A 16,287-nucleotide genomic window follows, 5' to 3' on the forward strand; every position below is an offset into this window, starting at 1 on the left:
GTTTTTTAGATTTACTAAACTAAAACCCTTCTTTTTGAAATATTTTGTAGACGGTAAATTTCACCGTTTGGATATACATAGTCTTTATTATCTTTAAAGTCTCCGCTATAATCTTGTGCGTAAATATCTGAGAAAACTGCAGTTTCAGCAACTTTTTGTAAGTTCTGATCAATTAATTGTCTTTGAGTTGTGTCCATTTGAGTAAGAAGTTCATGAAATTGCTGTGTTCGAATGTGATGTTGTATGTCTGATCTGGAATAAAAACCTATTGATTGTAGGTTTATATTTGGATTAAGGGCGATTGCTCTTATGCTTTCTGCTGAAAATTTCTTTAATGATGGCGTAAGAGTAGGGTATGGAGTAAGAAGATAATGTTTATCTTCGTTCGGATTTAGCTGTAATACATTTTGGCTAATATCAGATCCACGTGGGACAGCTGTATCCCAATCATATACGTCGTGACAGTGTATTAACAAAAAATACTTTATTTTTATAGAAGATAGGGATACTTTTATAACATCTTTTATCTTCAAAAACGTATAATGGTGAAATTTTTTCAGTATATGTGTAGTACCAGAGACTGGTTCCTTCGTAGTCAATGAAATTCGATCTATCACTTGATCATAAATATCCTGCGTAGAAAAATTTTAATAATGCTAATGCGAGTCCTTGTACTATTTGTGTTCGTTCGAGTTCACATAAATGATGAAATGTTTCTAGTTCTAGAGACATTTACTGAAAATTCTGCTTTTTGTTTTTTCTCCATGGCTTTCTGTGTTTTTCGCAAAATGTTACTGAGATATAAGACTTTTATCTTTGTAGTTTCGATATAGTGGTGATAGGTTCATAATTAATTTTCCGGTTTTCATGTCAAAACCTTTTTCGTATTCGACAAGAGTTTCTGAGTATTATGTTTTTAAAAGTCGTTTTCGATAATTACAAGCGACTTCTGTTTCAGGGTAAACTTGAAAACGTGTTAGCTTGTTTTTTATACCATCATTATTTTTGTATTTTTGATTAGAACAAATCCAATCAGTATCACTTTTTCAAAACGGATTGAGTCAATAAAATGTTTTTGGTGAAACTTTATCATTCTTGCGTAAACTTTCTTAGCAACTTGAATTGTGGTACATGTGTCTTCTGGGTACCGAACATTGGTTGCTTGTTTTCGAGTTGTAGGATCGCAATAAGCTTGGTACTTTTTACAAGGTAAGCGTACTCCTTGATATAAAATAGTATCGTTTTTTCAGTTACGTGTTAATTGAATATTTTTCATTTGGATTTTCCAATCAAAAAACCTTATTTGATGGTAGCATTGTTCTTTGTGTCGGCTGTAAAGTTTTAAGGGGGTTTTGTATTCATATGTGTGGTATCCAAATTTTATCATAAAAGTCATAAGTTAAACGTCCTTGTGCACCGTAGTATGGGTATGTACCGTCTAATTTAAAATGAGCTTGGTACCTTTCAAGTTCAGCTTGAAGGGCGGAGTCTGGTAAAACTTGAAAATTTACTAATTTGCATTTTGTGCCTTTATTTGTGTTATTTTTAAGGGTTGTAGTTCTTTTTTGCAGTCTTCAGGGTTAAGATGCAACAGTTTTTCAAATTGCTTTGATAAAAGCATTGACATCGAGTCTGTTTTTACTTCCATTTGAGATTTGTGAGCAATGTCCTTTCTTTTCTGAGAATTTTGCTGTAATTTAATATTCTGTTAGAATTGTAGCTCATGCTTTTGAGTAAAGTGTTGCTACTATATTTGCTGATTCTATGTCTTGTGGTTCGAAATCAAATTGTGTTTCTTGATGATTTGCGTATTTATGTAGTGATTTTTGTTGGTTTTCTTCACAATTATTATGTGTAACTAGGAGATTTCGTGGTCCTCTTCGGGATTAGGGTTTTGATGAGATGTGGGATGTGGGTTCTAAGAGTACAAGGGTTGAAGGGTTTTAGGAAAAAAATATTGAAAGATGCAAGTGTAAGATAAACCTGAATATGGGTTGTAGAACGTTATACAATCAATAGTCTTTTTTGTAATTGTATCGTTTTTGTAGAAGTTCTGTTGTGGTAAATGAGGGGGTAAAAATTGAGCTGTTATAGTTGGTGGGGCTAGATGTAGTGGAGGATGATTATTATTAGTTTTACTGTGATTTCGAGTTCAAGTGTTAAGTTATCTTGAGTGAGGATTTGTATATTATTTTCTTGTCTATCTTTGTGAATGTCGTGTCTGTTTTGTAATCGGTTTAGTGCCCATTTATGTAGTCTATTACTATCAGGATGTTGATCATGAAAAGGGGAGGGGTGCTACAAGTGTGTTCCAGTCTAGTCGTAAAGGTATATTTGTGCTTAGAAGTTCTCGATATTGATCGTCTAGATTTGTAGGGATTTGGTGTTTGACCTGTTACTGAAGGGTTGATGGTAGGGATAGAGTTTCTGGTAGGTATCGGTTGAAATGTTATTGGAGTCGTACACTAAGTTTAGTTCGCCTTGGGAGAATGCTTGTGTCATCCAATGTGGAAGACGTTGTGTTGAAGTTGTGGGGTTGAAAGGGCTTTCAAGAATGTTTTCAGAAATTGGTGTTGATCCTACATAATCCGATGGAACATTTAGAGTTTTTTGTTGTGAAACTGTTTGTAGTAATGGGGGTGGGGTACTTTGAATTGTGTTACTAGAAATCTAAAGGGCTTGCAGATGGTGATGAGAGTATATAAAAACGAACTTAGGGTGTTGCAAACTTTCTATTTCTTCGGTGATGGATAATTTGTCTATCTTTTGTAGTTGTTAAATTTTGGTTTTTGCTCAAGTGTCTTCTGTTAGGATCTTGTTGAAGTGAGAGGTAATTTTAACATGTTGTTTCGTATTGTCGTTCACTTAGGTGTTCCTGACGAGTTGCTGGTATCAAAGATTCGGATAACGATGCGTGTCTTTCTTCAAATGTATAGGGGTTTTCTTGAAAAGAAATACGTGTAGATGATTGAGATTGGTTTGTTTGACCAGATGTTGGTTTTTTCGGGGGATCGTGACATGTAGTGGTTGGTGGGGTTTGTTTATTAGATTGTTGATTAGCAATTTTGAATGTTTTGCTATATTGTTCTCTTCTTAATTTAACCAATGTTGTTTATAGTGTTCTTCGATAAAAATTATCAGGAGAAATGTTGCTAGTGCGTAGATAGTTAATGCATTTCTTTACATTTGAAAATTGCTAGGATGAGGGAGAAGAGAAAGGTGGCAAAGATTACAAAAAGAAGAGAGATGTCTTTCTTGTGAAAAAATTGTCGTTACATTTCAAAGGCTGTTGAAATTTCGTACCTGAGGAGGTGGTCAAGAATTTTGATAGGTTATAGGAGGCTTTTATGAGGGAATAGAAAATTACAAAGGGGCCGCAAAAAATTATAAAAAGGAGAAGTGCTTTTTCTAGGGTGTCAATGATAAAAAAAATACAAAGTTCTAGAATAATTAAAAAAAATTGAAGAGAATTTTGAAATTATTAGGTTAAAATGTTATACTGGTCTGGAGAGAAGCAATTGAGAAACGGTTCGTTTCAACAAAAATTTTTTCAATTTTTCAAATCTGGTGGGGTCGGACTTTTTATTGATTTTTGACAAGTGACAAGTGAGTTGAGTATAAGAAGGTTTTGGTGAAGGAAAGTCTGGAGGCTTAGGAAGGAGCTTCCTAGTTTTGTTCTTATTTATTGAATGGTTAAAGTTTCCTTGAAGATATATCGACTTTAGGCTAAACGATCAAATCAGTTTGTCTTTAGGGCTATTCAAAATTTCCCTTTGGTGGAAATATGGGGTGTAAAATGAGACAATTTTGTTGATTTTTGTACTGAGTGATAGGAGGAGGGCGCTACATTTTTATAATATGTATTTAAGTTGTGAAATATGAAGATTTTGCCTGTTTTTGAACTAGAGGTCTTCTAGTTATAGTTCCAGATCCATTTGAAACTAACAAGTTGTGGGCTAATGAACGTGATGTCAGAAAAGGGTGATATTTGAAACAATTGTGATTGACCGTATTTGAACTAGTTGTTCACGATTTAAAAACGATTTCTGAGTCGCGATGATTTGCTTTTTGAGGTATTTGTTTTTGGAATTTTTCATTTTCTCTTTGGGAGTGTTTTCTGTGATTTGTTTTTGATTTGATTCGGGTAAGGATAATGAATGAATTAAGAATTGACTGCTTATTGGTTGTCACTTTCTAAGTCTTTTTTTCTACAACATTTAGGCCTGTATAGGAGTACAATTGTGTTAATTCGCAAAGACCGTATTCTTTTGAGTAATATGGTAAAAGGTTGTTTCTATGTTGAATTATTTCTTTTTTGTTACAATAAACAATTTTATATGTTACATCTTTGGGTTTTTCAATTATTTGGTATGGTCCTTTGAAGGTAGGTTGTAATTTTTTAGATATACCTTAATGTTTTTTAAAATATGGGACTAAAAATATTATCCGATTTCTAAATAAGAAGCTAAATAATTTACTAGCATTTTTTGATAAATTTCGTTTTGTTATTTCATATGGAGACAATCCTAGCCTGTTGTTATGTTTAAATTATATGCTAATGGGAATAGCTTCACGTCAGTTGACCATTCGGTTTATTTGGTATCATTTCCATTGATAATATATCTAAGGTATTCTTGTAGGGAACGGATCATACCTTCGACTAAACCATTAGTCCATGAAGCATGAGATGTTCGGGTTTTATGTTTAAAATTATCAAGATTTCATTAGTTATGAATTCGGTACCATTATCTGTACCAAATTTTCTGGTAGTCCAAGTTTGTCTATCCAGTGCTCATAAAATGTTGTGTATGCATAATAAGCATTACAATGAGATACAGGGTTGAGTGCTACCTAGTGAGTAGAATCATCAATTATAACCATTATGTATGAATTTTCTTCTGAAAAAGGCGATATAGGGCCTTTTGTATCAGATGATAACCAATGGTTGAAATATATATTTGTCCTTTAAAATTTTGAATGTCTGCTAATTGTTGTGTGGACTTGGTTTGTCTAGATGACACGTTATGCAATCATTGCATAAGATTTTTATCCCAATCGGCGCATTTGAAAAGTAGAAATTTTTGAGTAAAAAATGAATCTGTCTTTTTCCGATCCTGCATGTCCTTTTGTATTTAAGGATTGTGAAATGTGAAATGCTACTAAGATCATGCTATTTTTGTAGTAATTCTAGTGTTAAATATTTTTGTGATTGGTAAGAAGATATGTTGAATTTGGTTTTCTGTGAGAGGTATATTGTCTAAAGGAATTTGTAGACTAAAATCTTATTTATGGTAAATCTGGAATTCAAATCAAGAGGTCCTGGTAAGCTTATGCTATCAGTTAAATTTTCTTTTTCGATCAAGTGAATAGATTTTTTTGATACAACTTTTGCTTAGGTGATTTTTTTTATGATTTTTTTTTGCTCCATGATGAGTATGGTATTGGTTTATATGCAGATTTTCCTAATAAATCTACTTCGTAAAGGTTATTTTGGCAACCGAGGTATAATGAAAAACTCTCCAAAATTTTTTTTGTGTATTACGGGGTTGGTTTTTACTGCATACTTGCATTCTAGTCGTGGTGTTGTTTCGTCTTTTGCAAGGAAGACATTTATATTTTGTGGTGTTTTTTCGGTTGTTTTCTGTGTTACTAATTCAGTTGGTGTATTTCGACTAAGCGTATATGGTAATGCAAGGTTTTTTCCTGCTGTCCAAACTATATGTAAGTTTCGAAAATTCATTAAGATAAGTTGAAATCCATAAACTCTATGGTTTGTTTTTGATTTTTGTTTAAATAGGAAAATTATAGATTTGTGATCTGTAAGTAAAGGTGTTGGGTGCTTTGATCTAAAAATTAAAAATTCATATTCTATGGTGGTATATACTATGGCTGTACATTCTCTCATGGTTGTGTAAAAAGTGTTATAGACAAATTTGCTTAAAAAGCTTAACAATCTAAGGAAATCTGGAATTTTTTTTTATTAGATAATGGTTGAAGTTTTAATATAGCATCTATTTGTATTTTTCTTGGAGATTTTTTTCTAGTACCTTAAACACTTCTTGTTTCGTTTGTGATTGTAAAAAAAATATCATCTAAAAAGTGATAACATTTTGACTAAGGATAAATGGTCAAAATTTTTGCTCATGAAGGCTGAAAAAGCTGCTGCTTCTATGGAAATTCCATAGAAGAGTCTTATAAATTTGTATTGTTGGTTTCCAAAAAATAATCAAGTAAGTCATCGTAACTCTTGATCTAGTGGCGTTTGATCATATGCACTATTCATTTTGGCAGTAGTTTAATACTGTCCAACTGTTTTAGTTAGTATTACTTGGGTTGGATCTATGGGCAAATTACATTTAGATTCATCAATGAAGGAATTGAGGTATCTTCCGTCTAAAACGATTTTTACTGATTCTCTTTTAGCTAAAGTTATAACGGGATTTCTGAAAGTATTTCTTTTTGGTTGTTCTTCTTTAATATGTCTAGTAATCTTTTGACTTTATCTTGTAAGTGAATAGGTACTTTACCTGCTCGTTGCTGTTTGAAAACTGCGTCAGGTTTAAGAGTAAAATGTAATGGTGAAAGTATTTTACCAACATCAAATATTGATGTAGCGTAAGCCATTGGATTGTTATTAATAGTTCTGCTAGTTGATTAAATTCGTGTTGATTGATTTGAGAATGTTGAAAACTATTCATAGTGAGAAATTTCTGTAGTTCATTTGTATATTTCGTGATTTGAAATATGTAGCTTTGAGAGAAGGTGTTTTTTGAAAAATAGTCTAATTTTCAATTAGAATCTTCTGTAATACTATCATTAGATTCTTCTTTATTAGGATTGGTTGATTGACAAAAATCTCATAGATTTAAAATGTTTTTTTACTCTAAATGCTTTTTCTTCGGTCGGATGGATTGTTGCATTTGTTGCGCAGTCTGCTAAGAGACCTAGGGGTAGTGTGATTTTATATGGTGATTTTTTGTATCCATAGAAAAGATATAACATCTGAATTTTTGTCTTTTGTACACTTTATGGATGAAATTATTACTCTAAAGAACTTTTGAACTGGTTTGAATTCAAGAACAGACGTATACAATTTTTGTTTTTTTTTATCAAAACTATATTGATGTACTTGACTTATAGAGAAGTTATACACGTGACTGGATAGTGGTTTTAATTTTTGCGTTGTTGAATATAAATGGGATTAAGCTTTGAGAAAAAAGGAGAGTGTTTTTTGAGTCCTTGAAAAAGCGTTAGAGACGTATTAATACTGGGGATATGTTTTTTATTAAAAAGTTCTCAAACAAAATTGTATTTTTTATCTTATTTAGAAATCTTTGGTTTAAGGGTTTGTTTTAAAGCGTATTTTGTTCCATTGTTCGGGTTGGAGCAAGTTATAAATGAAGTTTTTCATAATTTGTAAGACGTGATCCTTGTGATGTGGCTAATTTACTTGAGATTTTAGATGGCGAAAGTTTTGGATGAAGAGTTTGAATTGCATTCCATCTGGGAATATTTATGAAAATTAATTCTGCTCATGAACCAATTAGGTAATCATATTCAAGGTCTGGTGATTGAAAATCTTCGCTCTTTGGACTTTCTAAGAGAAGTGGAATTGTCCAAATATTTTCTTTTGGTAGTTGTATATTATTTGTTGTATTTTGATATATATACATTTGAATTATTTTCTATAGCGTGTGGTGTATAGTTTACGGTTTTTCGCTATTATTTGGTACTTCAAGATTAGATTTTGTTGTATTATTTTGGTAAAAAATCGAATCGACTGGTGTTTCATAATCATTTTAATATGAAGCTGGTTTATTAAAAGCGTATTTTCTGTTTCACTTTCGACATCTGTATTTTCACAATGTATATGGTTTAACTATAATTCTGAGTTTTCTGCATTTTCAATACTGGGAGGGTCTGGTTGAGTGTTTTCTGTTGACTGCACTTGATTAATTTGTCTTTGATGTTTTGGTGTAGTACTTCTGTAGTTTTGATTGTACGAATTTGAATGTTAAATTTTATTTCCATGCGGTGATTGAGAGTAGTTTCTTTGTCTACTTGAGTAGCTGTTATTTCGATTCCTAGAGTTATCTCGGGATCGATTATTATCATTATTATAATATGGTCTATTGTTAGAACAGTTTCGTGATCTATTGATAGAGTAGTTTCGGTTCATTTCAATTGAATAATTTTGGTTCCGATTGTATGATGAATTTCTTTAGTTATGATGTATGTTGAACGGTCTTTAGAATAGTATCTATTTCGAGATTTTGAATAAGAAAGATTTCTATTACAGTTCGATTTCTATTATTAATTTTATTCGAGTTTGATCTTGAGTAGTTATTGCGATATTGGTTATTTTAGCTATTTGATCTATTATATCTGTTTTGTGAATAATTTTGTGAAATCCTTCTGCTTGCAGATCTTCCGCGGTAATTGTTTTGATAAGGAGATAGAGATATGTAATTCTTATAGCTATCTGGAGTGGATTTCCTGAGCTGTTATTACTTTGAATGTTTTTAATTGGTAGATTATGATCTTTCTTCATGTATTGGTAAAAACATTTGTTGTTTGGTTCTCTGCGCTTTCGTGCTTTATTTTGGTTATAGTGGTGTTTTTGTCTGCATTCAGCAATTTTTTGTTCAAATCTACCGCAATAAGTGCACCAATTTTTGAATGATGGTTTAACTTTGAAGTTTGGATTCTTTTGTAGATGTTTAATATCTGGTTTTTTTTTGCTAATTCATTATCAGAGTGATGAATATTATTTGCTTGTGAAGTTGTTGTCTAGATATTGTTTACATATTGTAGTTTTCAATTTTCTTTTCCTTCTAATTTTATCGCAAATTCAGCTTGTTCTAATTTATCTACTAGCTTTCGAAAATCTATATCAGGTTCTCAAATTGATGATGGATGTGATGCTCTCTTTTTTATTGCAATTCTACGTAGTTTTGGTGTTAGAGTCATCATTAAAATTTCAGTCATTTTTATATTTTTGTAGTCATGCGAGTTCAGGGAATACGCTTTTCGTACTAACGTTTCAATTCTTACTGCGAGTTGTTTCATTGTTTCGTAGGGTAGTCTACAATTTTCATTACATAGGATCCTTTGGTGTTTTGAAATTTCTTCAGGCTTAAACATTTTTGAAAATTCTTGTGTGAACTTTTTCCTGTCTGATTTAATGTCTATAGGTAGAGCTGAAAACCATTTTTGAGCTGCACCATCAAGTGTTGTTTGGATTAGAGCTGTACGTCTAAATATCAATTTTTTATGGAGGGTGTACAAAGTGGTCCTGAGCGTATATTTGAAAATAAAATTGCTGTGACTGCTTATATGATGCTGAATTTTGTCTTTGAGGGAACGGTTGTCTTGATTTTTTTTCAGAATGTGAACAAGGTTTGAAATTATCTTGTTGGTAAAAATTATCTGGTCGATCAGTATTCCAGTTGTTAATTCATGGATTATTATATTGTTGTTGATTTGCATTGAACTAATCTTCATCTTCTGAATAGTTTGGTTGATTTTTGTAAATTGTTTTTTTGTTACATTTTTTTGCTGAAAAAGTGGATAACTTTTACTACGATCAGTTGTAGTTTGTTGATGGTCATTAAAGGAAACTGAGTGAGGGGCTTGTTGTGGTATCTGTTGGTTGTATATTGGTCTTGTGGTTGATTTTGATGACGTGTGTCGGGTTTTGCTAATGGTCTGTTTTTAATATTATTAGCGAGAAAAAAACCTTAATGTGATTTGAAATTTTATTTTTATTTGAATGTTTTTGGTTTTTTGGTTGTGGTGTTTTGTTTATTGGTCTATATGTTTGGTAACCCTTTTTTGAATATTTTAGGACAACAGATGGTTTTAGTGTTGATTGACTGGTTGTCTGTTGGAATGGAGTATTTTTATTGTGTGGTGATAAAAAGGGGAAATGCTTTGTTGCGTTCTTGTAGGCCTCGTTTCAACTATTTCCTCATTTATAAAACGTGATGATGCGGTTTGAATATCTTGTTGTGTACAATTTTTTGTTTTGTTCCATTACGGGTTTCTGGTACGTTTATGAAAGTTGAATTCAAACTATTTCTTGTTCTATTGTTGAACGTTGTGTTTTAATTCAAAGGTGTTGCATCAATTGTAAATGGAGTAACTCTTAAGTAATCTTTGTGTACAGAAACAGTGGTGATTGCTGTTTTTGAAAAACCAGTGGGGATGTTCAAAACTATTGGATGAGACCATTCAGGTACCCAAACATAATCTGTTTGTTCGGCTAACACAGTTTCATCGTCTGAGGTTTGTGACCGAAAATTGTTTCTTGAATGTTGAAATGAAATCTAAATTATGAACAAACTTGTAAATCGATTATGAAGCATGCCAGGATTTTTTGTACGTCAAGTTTTACATTTAGTGATGTTTCATTACTTGAGAAGTTTTCACGGATTGTATCTAGGAATTTTGAGATAAGGTAAATTTCTTGTTTTATGGTTGAGTGTCGAGATGTCTGAAATGGTGATTCATTTTGAGTTTCATCTAATTCTAAAACAGATATATAACTATAATTAATAGAGAAAACATCGTTTGTGAAGGTTGAATCTACTCTTCGTGAATGGTGATGTTGTATATCTTTTATGTACTTTGTGAAGACTTTTGAGAATTCTAGATCTATATCATCTGTTTGTATTTGATGCGGTGTTTGATTTGGTTGTGCTGGTAAAGTTTCAATAGTGAATATCCGTAATAAGAAGTGATATTACACATGCCTTTAACATAGTGATCAAAAATTAGTCTTTTAACTCCTCTTTCGGTAAATTCTTGTGTACATGGACTATTTCCTTTTTAGAATAGATTTGCAATTAGGTTCTGACAAACCTGTAGTTGTCCTCGAGCGGGATCGCTTTGTGGATGTATAACAACAGAAAGTATGGAGTCATTGTCAAAATATTTGTCTTGTTACATCATTTTTTAAATCTTTGGACTTTTAATGCGTAACTTTCAGTGTCTTATTGGTTGATTCCAAGTACATAGTCGTACTTAGTCGTATTTGTTAATATATGAATTTAATTTTGCGTTTTTTTTTTCATTGATGATAGTGATGTGGATTCTGAGTCAGAAAAGTACTCTATTGAAATATTTTTCTCTTTTGAATCTTTTACCTCCTGAAGTTTATGTTTTGTTGTTGTGTCTGATTCCGAAACTGCGCTACGTGTTTTTTGGAATTCTTCGTTTTATGATTTTGATTTGTTTTGTTTTGCCACAACTGCCTCTTTTTGTATTTGTCTTTTCCATCTGTTATGTCCTATTGTTTGATTAGGTTGTGTAATTACAAGATCGTATCTTTCGTCTTTGAATAAACAATTGTGTAGTATTATTGTTTTTTTACTTCCTAGATTAACTTTTGACAAAAAGCTTAGGATGATGGATACAAAATTCAGAGGTTGAAACTTTTAATTTTTAAACAGTTAGCTCTTACGGTTTTTGCAAGATTATCTTAAGTTGGGGCGTAGATTGTCGAGGTTGACGGGTTGAAGAGAGAGTATATCATTCTTTTTTATTCATCAATTAGTTTTATTCTAAGAAAAACCTTCTTAATCTTACCTAGGGTTGTGATATGTGATCAAGGGTTTATAATGCGGTGTAATTACATATTCGTATCTTTCTTCCTATTTGAGTCATTTATGACAAACAATTGTTTGTTTAGATCCTAGATTATCTTTTGACAAAAGTGTTAGAGTGATGGGAGCAAAATCCAAGCGTTAGGTTTTTTTTTTTCCTAAACTGTTAGTCCTTACAATTTTCGCGAGGTTATTTTAATCCTGGGGGATAAATTGTCGAGTATAGACGGGTTGGAGAGAGAGTATATCAATTAATTAGAATGATTTCAAACTTTCTCAATTGGTTAGGTTCTATAAAAAACTTAGCCTGGGTCATCTAAGAGGGTTTTAGCCTGGGTCATCTAAGAGGATGGGCTCAAGTTAAGGATGAGTAACCGAAGTTCTTCATTGTTTATCTTAATTATAATGATTAGTTTTTCTAAAAAAATTCTATTAGTCTTGGGTTTTTTGATAAGGGTTGGAGAGTGAATCGACATTTTAGGTCTTTGGACATTTTAACTTATGAAGTGGGGAGAACAAAGTAGTTCTGATTGATCCAAGGAAAACCTTGTAGATCAGTTAATCTGATTGACCTAAATTTTTATTTAAAATGAAATTAAAGATCCAAGGAAAGCCTTGATGATCTGTTTTTGAGAAAGTTTCAATTCATCAAAAGGCAAGGACAAGCGTTGAGAAGAGAATTGCAACAACTTCAAATGATGTTAGTTTTTAAATAATTTCTGTTATGTTTTAGGCAATGAATCGGGGATGAAGAAAAGTTGTTTTTATTTCGAAGCAAAAAATTTTTTTTAGTTTTAATAAAGTTAACGTTAAAAGTTTACTATTAACTAATTTTTATTTTTTTTATTCAAATTTTTAATTTTACAAAAATTTTTAAAATTATAGTACTGCAGATTTTAAAAGAAACGATTTGTGCATCTTTTTATCAGTTGTTATCCTTTTTATACATTATGACTATAAAGCACCAATTGGTTTTTGAAGAGGTTAGGTGTTTCTTCAAATAGATTAAAATTCATGTCAATAGATGACACTTCAAAATTACTGCATAGAGGGTTCTGAAGACTTTTACTTTTTGCGGTTTGCGCTGTACTATCATGTAGTATCTTGGTCCGTCGTTCAGTTGATGTTCACGCCGTAATCTTGGTCTCGTTCAATACCTGGTATTTCTCGTATTTTTTGAAATGTTGGCATAGCTTCACTGAGACGTAAAACATATCTATTAAATTGTCTATTCTATCTAACATTTTTGCAATTTTGCAATTTTGGTCTTTTTTTAATTCTATTTTGCTTAATCTAAATTATTTAAGGTCTTGTTCGAGACTTTTGGTTGCACAAAATGAGTTTAAGCCAGATATTGCTTTCTCATAGAATACTTTCTGATAAAACCACACTGTCTGTTCGTCACGCTATCTTATTTTCGGCCGGATAGATTCGTGCAACTTTTTAGTCCAATCTTAATCTTACTCTTATATCTCCTAGTCTCAAAAGATCCTGGTATTTGCGAGTTAGTCAAAGATACTGTTTTTTGCGAGTTAGTCTTCGAGCTTGTCAGTGTTAGTGATGGAATACGATTGGTTAGTTAGTAATATTTTATAGGGATAGTTTTTTAATATAATTGGTTTATAAATACTAGTCCAGAACTAGTTCCAACAGACTAAAAAAGCTAAAATAAGCTCAATAATTATCCATGAAACTCCAATGCGGTTATATAATGATTGATCTAAAATGAAGTTTTTGTTGTTTCACTTTTTGAAGCTCATTTTTATTATGACTCACATCAGAGTTTCTGTTCATCCCGTTGATACGAATATCTCCCGTTATTTCCCCATTGGACACTCGATCAGCGAGAATGTCCAGAAGAGTAGTCTTGCCACTTCCAGAGGGTCCCATCAGGGCCATGATTTCTCCCCTGTTCACGCGACCAGTGATGTTCTGCAGTAGCTCTTTGCGTTCCTTTTTCCAGGGCAGACCACTCGATGGAACTGTGTAGGAAATGTTCAGCCATGTCATCGAGTACCATTCTTGTATGTTCATATCTAGAAACTAATCTCTTTCAGTTTTCAAAACACTTAGAGTAATTGAAAACTATAAAACTGTCTGGTACTTGGTGGCGGGGAAATATGCACCAGGGGAAATGCTCAAAACGATGCCATATGTGCTGTAGCATCTTTTGTTATGACTTACAATAGCAGCAATTATAATCTAATAAATTCTCCAGTTGTGTATAACCCGCATTTGAGAAAAGTGGGAAAAAAATCTTAATGAATTTTTACGGTCTAAAATACTATCAATTTAATCGGTTCCCATGTTACGCTCAGACAACAAAATTGGATTGAAATTGGATTTAAATCTTTTATTCCGCAAAAATATAATGCATTATATTTCATTTGAAATCCATGATAATGGATTATATAATAAGTAGAAAATCAAAATGAAATGGGTTTTTTTCACTTTCCGTGTTTCGCTTGAAAAGACATATGAGTTGATAGCAAAACACATTCTAAAACCAAAAAATTAGATTGGAAACATGATAATAATCATTGGGGTAAACACATCCACCTGAACCAATCCATCCTTACCGCCAGAACCAATTCCAACACCCCCCCCCCCCCCCCCCGCGGCAGGGTGACAATCAGTAACAGGCGACAATTCGTGACAAGCAAAAATTCGTAACAAGGCATTCGCAAGTAGAACACGCTCGCTCCGCTGCGCTCACATCCGGCACGAGATGAATAATGCGCGTGAATCTGTGTTACCCGCCGAATCTGCTGTTACGAATTGTCGCTTGTTACGAATTGACGCCTGTTACGAATTGTCGTCTGTTACGAATAGTCGCCTGTTACGAATTGTCGCCTAACAAACCCCCCCCCCCATCGCTCCGCCAGAATCAACCACAACCCCACCTGAACAAATCCCCCAACCTGAGCAACCCGCCACCGCATAAATCATCACCCCGCCCCCACCCGAAACTGTACTCCCTCTCCACTTGAAGCAGCCCGCCCCCATCACCCCTCGGTTCTGGCGGGGGGAATTTGGTTCAAGTGGTAGGGTTGATTCAGGTGGGAGGTTTGTTCAGGTTAGGGGGCGGGTGGTTCAGGTGGGGGTTCAGGTCAGGGAGGCGGTGGGGTTGTATCTGGTGGGGGGAGGGCTGGATCAGGTGGGAGGGGGTTGATGCAGGTGGTCTAGTTTTGGGGGGTTGGTTTATCAAAATTGTTGAACCAACAAAGTTGAGAAATTGAGTAATATAAAAACAAAACAAAAGTCTAAGTTGCACAGAAAAAAGTTGAATTTAACCACAAATATTCAACAATAGTTTAATAAGAAGGAAAATTTTTCTGTGCATTGAAATTTGCATCTGAATAAAGTGGAGAAAAAAATGGTTATATTGGAGTTTCGTTGTTTTTATCTATAAAAGTGAAGAAAAAAAATGATTATAATTGATTTGCAATGGATTTTTGAATACTAGCTATATAACTTATTTTTAATTGATTACAAACCGGTTTGTTTTTACAATTATAGAAACTGATAAAAAACTCGAATTTAATTAAATTTTATCTATGAAACTTCAGTGCGTGAATGCTTTTGCTATGTTCAATCATGAATAAAGTTCTGTTTAAAGTCTGCAATTCATAACAGTTATAATTTCCTATGATTTTTGTCTTGAATGGAAAGAAAACCAGACTGTTTGTTTAAGGGCGATGACTAAAATATTTCGGCAGCTTTTTAAGGTCTGTGGATCAGTATTCGTTTAAAAAAATAAATTCAAATCCTTTTGGACTTTTACAATTTTTCCCTAGTGATATCTTTTGCATATATCAAAATATTAATAATAGAACAAGTTTGATCCCGTATCGACTTTTTACGAAAATTTAACTTATCATAGAAATTCTTTTGAGATGTACAGAGATTTTCCGTTAAAAAGTGTCGGGATTTTTTTAAGACTTACTGATAAGAAAAATCTAAGATAAGATAACAAATTTTTCACAAAAACGACTCAAATTGTTAAAATAATAAAAAAACTTGCCAAAAAACCAGTGTGTTTCTAAACCAAATAAAAAACCAATTTTTGAAAGATAATGTTTTTCCAATTTAAGCAACTAAAAATTTTTAGATTTGCAGCATACATTTTGAACAAAATATCCGAAACAAAATTTTGATTTTTTTTTCAAAAAATTTTTTGGTTATTTACTTTTAGGGGTTAAAAATTATTTTGGACAATCATCTTTGACAAATCACGACATATAGCTCCGGACGTAGTGTATGAAAGATGCAGCTACATTTTGACAAACTTTCATGTAATCAGCAAAACATCTAAATCTAAAAAATCGTCGTTACTTCAATCATCTCATGTGACGAATCGGCGGATAATTCTAATAAGTTTCAGTCATTGTACTCTAAGACAACTGATTCATACTTAATTGGTTTTGCGAAAAAAAAAATATTAAGAAAATTGATTTTGAAAGTTATAGGTTTTGTAAAAATTTCTTATCTGAAAACTTTTTGTAGCCTTTCTGAGCGGATTGGATTTATTAGCCCCAAACTAGAAAATTTCAAAACCCATAGTTTTTCAAAACATGATCTCAGGTAAAAATATATTTTTAAATTCAAGCTCAGGGTATTACTGGCTTTCAGATGATATTAAAATTTCGGTTCAAAAACGGTTGGTTGAGAAATCGAAAAT

The 16,287-nt window shown here is 32.5% G+C and overlaps 1 protein-coding gene across 1 annotated transcript in view; it reads right to left on the reverse strand.

Moving 5' to 3' along the window:
- The window catches only part of LOC134857596 (uncharacterized), a 49,257-nt gene extending 35,617 nt beyond the window's left edge, over positions 1 to 13,640 (reverse strand). Inside the window, exon 1 of the mRNA XM_063873742.1 lies at positions 13,383 to 13,640. Coding sequence (XP_063729812.1) covers positions 13,383 to 13,640 — 258 coding nt within the window. The remainder of the gene's footprint in view (positions 1 to 13,382) is intronic.
- Between the last annotated feature and the right edge of the window lie 2,647 nt (positions 13,641 to 16,287).

Source organism: Symsagittifera roscoffensis, chromosome 1 (assembly GCF_963678635.1).
Source record: "Symsagittifera roscoffensis chromosome 1, txSymRosc1.1, whole genome shotgun sequence".
Taxonomy (NCBI): Eukaryota; Metazoa; Xenacoelomorpha; order Acoela; family Convolutidae; genus Symsagittifera; species Symsagittifera roscoffensis.